The 8,235-nt window shown below is 42.0% G+C and overlaps 2 protein-coding genes across 2 annotated transcripts in view; both read left to right on the top strand.

The window, feature by feature from the left end:
* pomt2 (protein-O-mannosyltransferase 2) overlaps positions 1–6,061 on the top strand; it is an 8,393-nt gene extending 2,332 nt beyond the window's left edge. Inside the window, exons 4-20 of the mRNA XM_008284065.1 lie at positions 43–125; positions 592–751; positions 841–947; positions 1,026–1,108; positions 1,438–1,547; positions 1,648–1,714; positions 1,803–1,863; positions 1,946–2,024; positions 2,809–2,960; positions 3,056–3,147; positions 3,240–3,316; positions 3,410–3,481; positions 3,575–3,634; positions 3,734–3,839; positions 3,930–4,070; positions 5,108–5,219; positions 5,365–6,061. Coding sequence (XP_008282287.1) covers positions 43–125; positions 592–751; positions 841–947; positions 1,026–1,108; positions 1,438–1,547; positions 1,648–1,714; positions 1,803–1,863; positions 1,946–2,024; positions 2,809–2,960; positions 3,056–3,147; positions 3,240–3,316; positions 3,410–3,481; positions 3,575–3,634; positions 3,734–3,839; positions 3,930–4,070; positions 5,108–5,219; positions 5,365–5,470 — 1,668 coding nt within the window. The 3' untranslated portion in view covers positions 5,471–6,061. The remainder of the gene's footprint in view (positions 1–42; positions 126–591; positions 752–840; positions 948–1,025; positions 1,109–1,437; positions 1,548–1,647; positions 1,715–1,802; positions 1,864–1,945; positions 2,025–2,808; positions 2,961–3,055; positions 3,148–3,239; positions 3,317–3,409; positions 3,482–3,574; positions 3,635–3,733; positions 3,840–3,929; positions 4,071–5,107; positions 5,220–5,364) is intronic.
* A 1,377-nt stretch (positions 6,062–7,438) lies between these two features.
* lin52 (lin-52 DREAM MuvB core complex component) overlaps positions 7,439–8,235 on the top strand; it is a 9,672-nt gene continuing 8,875 nt past the window's right edge. The window contains exon 1 of the mRNA XM_008282601.1: positions 7,439–7,493. Coding sequence (XP_008280823.1) covers positions 7,475–7,493 — 19 coding nt within the window. The 5' untranslated portion in view covers positions 7,439–7,474. The remainder of the gene's footprint in view (positions 7,494–8,235) is intronic.

Raw genomic sequence — 8,235 nt, 5'->3', positions numbered from 1 at the left:
GCCTCCTTCCTGACAGACACCGGCTGCATCACCATCTGCCAGTACATCCTGTTAGACCCCATCCTCCTGTTCTTCATCATGGCAGCAGTGCTGAGTATGGTCAAGTTCAACCAGCAGAGGTACAGGTAGGACATCGCTAAGCCCTGTATGTGGCTTTTCTTTCTGTTTTGTCTTGTCTGCCATTTAGACGTTAAGCTGATTGATTCATTAGCTGCTCAGGAGTAAATAAAGGCTCACACATTTGATGATCAGCTGATACTTTCAATCAGTTAATGAGTTATCAGTTGAGTTTTCAGGTGAACGTGCTGCACTACTTTGCTTTACTATCTTTGCATTTTACATTGATACTGATCCTTTTTAATTTGTGGATTTAAGGCCCCACTTTGGGCTCTAGTACCGTGATGTAAAATGTATTTACCCAATTACTGAATAATTGCTGGGGAATAAATGCTGATGAATCAGTTTGCTTTAGCTGTTTTCTGATAATGTTTAACAGGTGGCACACACGCACAGCCTTTAGTATAGTTCTTTTTCTGCCAGTGGGTTTTATGAAGCAGTGAATAAACATTTCATTGTTCCTGCTGTTTTCAGGCCCTTCTCTGCCTCCTGGTGGTTGTGGCTGGTACTGACCGGTGTCAGCCTGGCGGGGGCTTTGGGAGTGAAGTTTGTGGGTCTGTTTGTCATCTTGCTGGTTGGGCTGAACACAGTCTGGGACCTCTGGAGACTTCTGGGAGACCTGAGCCTCTCACTGGTGAACAGCAGCCTCTTTACGACTTTACTAATAGTGTTGATGAGCAAAGTTTGAGGTTCGACCGTCCTTCTCATCTTCTTTTCCGGCAGGTGGACTTTGCCAAGCACTTCCTGGCTCGAGTTGTCGGACTCATCGTCCTTCCGCTCTTCCTCTATGTTACAATATTTGCCGTGCACTTTGTTGTGTTGAACAAAAGGTAGGTGTGATTGTTTAATGCAGCGTGATCACCACTTAGCGTATTATCTGAATGGTCACGACTGTTTTCTCTCTCCAGTGGACCCGGAGACGGTTTCTTCAGTTCTGCCTTCCAGTCCCGCTTAATGGGGAACAACCTCCACAACGCATCCATGCCTGAGTGTGAGTCGCACATACATCTCTGAATAAGACCGAATGTTGCTGCAGCTGTGTTTACTGAAACATTTATAAGAACGTGGAAATGAGGTTACAGATAAATGCAGACATTGCTGAAGTACGACAGCCAGATGGCCTGAAACGTTTGCTTACATTATGCTGTCCTGACAACGTAACATGTCGGGGTTTTATTGTTGATGTTGTTGCTGCATATTTGTCAGGTGTGAGGGCTCCGTGTTACTTTTAACAACATTTTAAAACACATTTTTTGGTACGTGTACTTGTTTTACATGGTTTAACGATGTGATTCTCCTGTTCTCTTGTTTCTGCTGCAGACCTGGCTTATGGCTCCACCATTACAGTGAAAAACCTCCGGATTGCTGGAGGCTATTTACACTCTCACTGGCACTTATACCCAGAAGGAGTGGGAGCACGGCAGCAGCAGGTCAGATGACGGGTTGAACTGTTGGTGTTGTATATAGCTGGATCTGTGCTATTCTGTTTTTCACTCTGAATAAACATTTTTCTCTGATTTGTGCTCACAGGTTACAGCCTACCTCCATAAAGACTACAACAACTTATGGCTGGTTCACAGACAAGATGATAACAACTGTGAGAAAAGGAAAATTTGGCTTTTTCAAAATCCAGATAAAATCAAGCGTCGTCATTTTATTGTTTATCTCTGTTGTTTGTCTTTTAGCTCAATCCGGGACGCCTGATCTGGTTCGTCATGGTGACGTCATCCGATTGGAGCATAAAGAGTACGACTCATGAGAGCACAGTCTTATTTCAATTTTATAGTTCATTTATATTATGAAATCTAAAAACATTGTGTCCTTTCAGAACAACCCGTAACCTTCACAGTCACCTCCATGAGGCTCCTGTGACCAAGAAACACTTCCAGGTTACAGGCTACGGCATCGTGAGTACACCTATAAGAGATCCATCCATCATCTATACACCACTTAATCCTCACTGGGGTCATGGGGGGCTGGAGTCTATCCCAGCTGACTTAGGGTGAAGGCAGGGGCCACCCAACACACAACATATAGTCTGATCGCACTAATTTTATAATTGTTCAGAATTATTCACAGCTGGATGACACTAACAGAGGTGTCATATTTCAATCACTGTTTACATTTTCACTGTTTCCGACCCGTTATCTGCTGCACTAACTGTTTATTTCGAGGCACAACTTCTAATATTCATCCTACTGGATTTCGATGAGCATCTTTTGGCATCAACCTCATGAATTCAGTTGCAAAGTCAAACACCAGAGCACCACTGTGGGCTCATTTAGGTTTTAAGCAAAACGAAAAGGGGAGAGGAAAGGTTTTTCTCTGCTCATTTGCATAAAGTTGAGGTCGAGGCTACTTTATGCAAATGAGGTGCGGGCGGGTAACAGATAATTGCCTGTTGCTTGAAATGCACTCGTTAAAAGCAAGCTGTTGAATTTGCACCAAAAAGGTGGTTGTCAAAGGCACAGATGTCACTGATCTAAAACTAATAGCAGCATATAATAAAGAGAAAAAAGTAAATTGTTTATCACAGTTATGTCTATGACAGTATGACAGTTAACCACCAACTGGGGATGTGACAGTTTGTCTTCTGTTACAGTTGCTTTATTTTGGATGCTTACTGTCTTATTCTGATTGCCTGTTGTTATGTGTTTATTTGTCCCTGATGTTCAAATGACCTGTTGGTAGAATGGCTCGGGGGACACCAACGACCTGTGGCAGGTGGAGGTGTGTGGAGGTCGGAAAGGCGACCTGGTGAAAGTGCTGCGAAGCAAAGTTCGTTTTCTGCACCGAGCGACCGGATGTGTGCTTTACTCCTCTGGAAAGACTCTCCCAAAGTGGTAACACTAACATCTTACCAGGACTTTCTTTTGTTTTTGTTGCTAATGCTGTGTATGGATAGTCAAATTGCACTCCAACTTCTGTCTGTGTTCAGGGGCTGGGAGCAGGTCGAGGTGACCTGTAGTCCCTACTTGAAGGAGACTCCAAGCTCTCAGTGGAACATCGAGGATCATATCAATCCCAAATGTAAGACGAACACATTCACTGCTCCCCCGTCTTTCCCTCTTCATGTTGAACATTTACTAACGTGTTATATTTCCTTCTGTGTGTTCTGCCAGTGCCCAACATTAGTCTCTCTGTGCTGAAGCCCCATTTTCTGGAAATCTTACTGGAGTCCCACATTGTGATGCTAAGAGTAAGTGAGATAATAATCATCTGGGCTCAATCATCTGCCCTAAAAACACGTGTGCTGTTAACATCTGCTTACTGAGGCTCTGTGTCTTTTTAGGGTAATAGTGGCTTGAAACCCAAAGACAATGAGATGAACTCCAAGCCTTGGCACTGGCCCATCAACTACCAGGTGCATTGATCCATCCATGGTATAAACTTCATTCATGTAGAACTCCAACTGAATGCTTTTAATCACAAATGCTGCTGGTTTGTTTGTGTGAAGGGCCTGAGGTTTTCAGGAGTGAATGAAACAGAATATCGTGTTTACCTGCTGGGAAACCCTGTAAGTCTTTCACTCTTGCTTCATTTTTTTTAATTTCCACTTCTTCCATGATTAAAACACACTAACACCCTGGTGGTTAAATACTCTTTCTTCTTCCAGGTGGTTTGGTGGATGAATCTGGCCAGTTTGGGTTTGTATCTCATCATGGTGGCGGTGGCGTCCATCACCATCCAAAGAGGTTTCTCACTGGGCATAAAAAGAATAGGTATGATTATCGACAGGAACGTGTGATCATTAATCAGCAGAAGTGAAACGACGACTTTAACTAAGTGTCATGTATGCTGCTCTGTTTCAGAGCAATCCCGTGTGCTCATGAGAGGAGGAGGACTGCTGCTGCTTGGTTGGCTGCTTCACTACGCACCTTTCTACACAATGGGCCGAGTCCTCTACTATCATCACTACTTCCCCGCAATGCTCTTTAGCAGCATGCTAACAGGTACCGCATCCCACTGCATGGAGCCTGCTTCTATTATACAGAGCAGCAGTTTTCATTTTCGTACTGCATGTGGTAAAAAAAGCAATAATAAGCACAGTCGTGACTCAATAATCTGACCCTTAACAATCCTAAACCTTGCTATCCAACAGGTTTTTAGGAAAAACGAACGGAACCCATAGAAAACAGCCTTGAAATACCGACAGCCTTGGATTCTGACTCCGACAGAAATCCAATCAGGATAACGCCGTATTATCTGACTGAACAATTCCACAGATTGGCTACGTTCAGACTGCAGGACTTAATGCTCAATTCAATTTTTTTGTGAAATCCAATTTTTTTTTTAACTGGCATCAGCAGCCAAGTACTGCCTGTGTGTTCTGGACACTTCCACCCCGTCTGAACGCTCCCCCGGGGTGGAAGTGTCCTCTGACCGTGGCGAATATTCGGATATTCAATATTAATTGGGCCTGAACATCCAGAGAGCAGAAAGTGCTATTGGGACCAGCCCTACTAGTTATTATAACAACTATGAACAATAAATATTAACAACTAATGAGCCTTCCAGCATCAAGCCCTCCTTGTATCTCGACCTTCGTCTTGACAATCCGACAGCCTTGATATCTGACATTTAGTGTCGGATCATCGAGTCCCGACTATACACATATTTTTGTCCTCCAACAGGGCAGGTTGTAGCTGACACAGTACTTCATTTTTACTTCCCCCAAAGCACCATGGGAGTAGATTCCAACATCTACAAAGACAAGGAATATTATTAGAAGTAACAAATCCATGAATATTGACTTTTTTTTATGTTGCACTACCAGCTAATGTTTTGTATTGGTGTAGACAGAGCTGCTGGGGGGGACACAGTGATCTCAAGCCCCTTTCACACAGAATAACAAGGCAGATTACAGGTTGTGCACTGAAGAGGCTGTCTGTGAAAGAGGTTTCACTTTTGTCTGATGGGAGCCCACAGTGTCAGACTTTGATACAGTTAAATTAGTAATGTTGTTTCTGGTTTTGTTTGTTTGTCACAGGAATCACGTTGGACCTCCTGTTGAACAGTACTGACCTCCTACTCCAACCACCGTATTGTGACTGGCTGCAGAGAGTCATGCAGATGCTATTTCTGTTTAGTGTTCTTTACAGGTGAGCTGACTGGCAGGAATACTGTTTCATTCTTACACTGAACAATAAATCATGAGTGTGTGATTTCTGCTGCATTTTAACACAAGAATAAAAAGCGTTTCCTTTACGTTGTGTAAATGACTGCAATCCATTTTCTCTCCACCAGTTTCTACCTGTTCCATCCACTGTCCTATGGCATGACGGGTCCTCTGGCACACGAGCCGGGCAGCGCCATGGCGGGCCTGAAGTGGATGGACTCCTGGGAGTTCTAGTCAGCTGAAGATGACACTGATGATGTCATGTAGAGCAACTGTTCTTAATATAAGGGACTTGAGATGTGTGGACTTGAAGTGTTTGAACAATTTCCACAAGGTACTGTCTCAGTGTTTGTGTGCCGGCGTTTTCACATGTTGTAGTCTGTCATGTATAAAGAATGCTTGATAAGACAGGACCTGAATCAAAGTGTTGTGAAGCGTACGAGAAAAAAAAAAAAAAAAGAAAGCTCTAGACTTTAACTATCGCCGGGCTGCCTTAACTCACAACACAACTTCCTTCCTGGACTTAGTGTGTACTGTATTTCACAATAATAAGCTAAAGTGCCTGAAATGAACTGGAGAAAGAAAATGTGGAGAAATGCTGCATGTCACTTATTGTGAATTAAAAAAACAAAAATCTCTCATGTAGTCACAAGCTATCAGAGACGGTATTTTCATTAGCGATTGTCCTGATCCTAGTGATGGTATTTTAGTATTGTACGTAGCCATTAGTGCTGTCCGGTAATGGCGTCCGTTTTTACACTACACAATGGTTACTGACTCTGTGTTTACATTTCAGTGTGATCAATAAACAATAATATTCTTGTATCCTGTGCTTGCTTGTGCTCATGTAATCACTATCTCATTTATTTTAGTTTTAGTTTACAATACACTTACATATAGTATATCTTGGCTATTATTAGTAGCACTGTTTTCAATCCAGCCCTTACTTAGCCATGAGAGTGTTGTGGATTTCTAATAATCTTGGCTACCACACTCCCTGAATTATTCTAATAGCAAATAATCATCAGGCATTTGAGGAAAGGTAAAAATGGAGTCGTGAGCTTCAGCCCACATGTAGGTTTATTGTACACCACAAAGAGTAGCCTTCAACAAACCCAGAAAGCATCACCTTACGTAAGATTCTTTCTCTTGTTTAGCGTGTGTGACTACCACCTGACTCTCCCCTGAGTCTTCACAGGCTTTTATTTATATTCAAAGCCCTTATAATCTTTCTTTTCAGTACGTCTTGTGATTTGAACACCGAGGCTGGCAGAATGGCTCCTAGCAATGATGCACACACAGAACATCAAAGCTTCTTTTCAGACTTCATATACTGACCATCTGTTACATGAGCTGAAATCTAACTGACTCGTATGGCTTTTTCTTATGCGCATTTCTCATCAGTTCAGTTTATTAGTATGCTTTTCATTCTCCTCTAAATATTTTACCATCATCCTATTTTAGCTTCTGTGATTGTACATTTATCTATCTATCTATTAAATATATATAAACACATAGTTAACATGGCCTGCTTGTACATATAATTTCCAAGAAGGGTCCAACTAAGATTAACTTTCTGTTTACAATATTGTTTTAGCAAAGAAAGGTGACAATGATAATGCATTTAACATAAATAACATAAGACAAAAGGCTTTTAGTGATGCTACTTTTAAAAAATCTACAAGACATACAAAATATTTAGTCTAAGAAACATGTCAAATGGCAGGTTTTTGTAGCCCAACAGCCATCAGTTGTGATTAATTTGTAATTTATTTGTTGTCCAGGGATATAATTCCATGTAAATATAAGAACTTTAAGTATCAGGTTTCTATTACTCCTAATTATTTCTGAAAATCTGGTACTACATCATTAAAAAATAACAAATTTATATATACCTATGCGCAATTTTATTATTTTTAAAATTTTATTTTAATTGTTAGAAGATAAGACTATATGATAGATTGCACCTATAATAACTTTTTCATGTGGCTAATAGAGGATGGCTCTGACTGAAAACATGCTGAAGTTCTAATAACACAGAACCCATTCACCCAGAACCGTCCGGTACTGATAGTCCACGATGTGTTTTTAAACCTCTGGCTCACCTTGGTGCCGGTTCCTCGCTCCGGCCGCCACAGCGCGCCTCCTGCCGGCGGCTCCGTGAACTACACCCACATACGTCATCTGTAAGTGCGGCCGTTGCCATTGGCTGTCGTTGGTCACGTGTTTCTTCTGAAGATGGCGTCTCCTAATGGAGGTAAATTCTAATTCCTTACCCTGCTACGCTGTGTATAAACTGTAAATTAGACATTTGTGAGCTCACTAAACCGTTAACGACCGCTCGGTATCTACGTCGAACACGTAGAAGCGACAGAATACGCGTGTTGGCGCTGTATTTTGGCTGTTTGGAGGTGTTTTTTCCGTTGTCTGAAGCCTCCACCAGCCCCAGTGTTTGTGTGTGTTCAGAGAGGCAGAGCTGCTGGTCTACTTACAACCTAAACCACGTCTGTTATTTGTGCAACGGCTAAAGTGCTTTTGTGTCGTCGTTGTTTAATGACGTTACTGGTGGAATCTTCCAGTTTTTTCTACAACTGCCTGAACTCGAGCTGTATCACTGTGTGGTCTGAGTAAAGCTCTCCTACTGTCTGCTGTGTACCGGGTGTCCTCTTTGTTTGGGTCATTGGTCCAGTCTGATGCCACGGTTCTGTCATAAAGTCTGCTTTAAAGACGCCTATAACTAATGATAGAAGTCATAGAGGGTTGAATTCAAACGTATGTCTTTGCTGTTGTTGTACCTCTCAGTGTAATCCAGTCCAATGCATCACCACCTTTTACCACCTCAGTGCTAAACCTAGACTTCAGTTGTAATAAATAGCAAATAATGTGGCCACTAAGTACATATGCCAGGAGACTTACCCATTTATATTCAATAAACATATATGAAGACATATTTCTAGATTTACAGGTTGCTGCTGCTCTACATAAAGGCTGTGTACTCT

Source organism: Stegastes partitus, unplaced genomic scaffold (genome assembly GCF_000690725.1).
Source record: "Stegastes partitus isolate 25-593 unplaced genomic scaffold, Stegastes_partitus-1.0.2 Scaffold8, whole genome shotgun sequence".
Lineage (NCBI taxonomy): Eukaryota > Metazoa > Chordata > Actinopteri > Pomacentridae > Stegastes > Stegastes partitus.
This window is presented reverse-complemented; position numbering and strand designations above follow the sequence as displayed.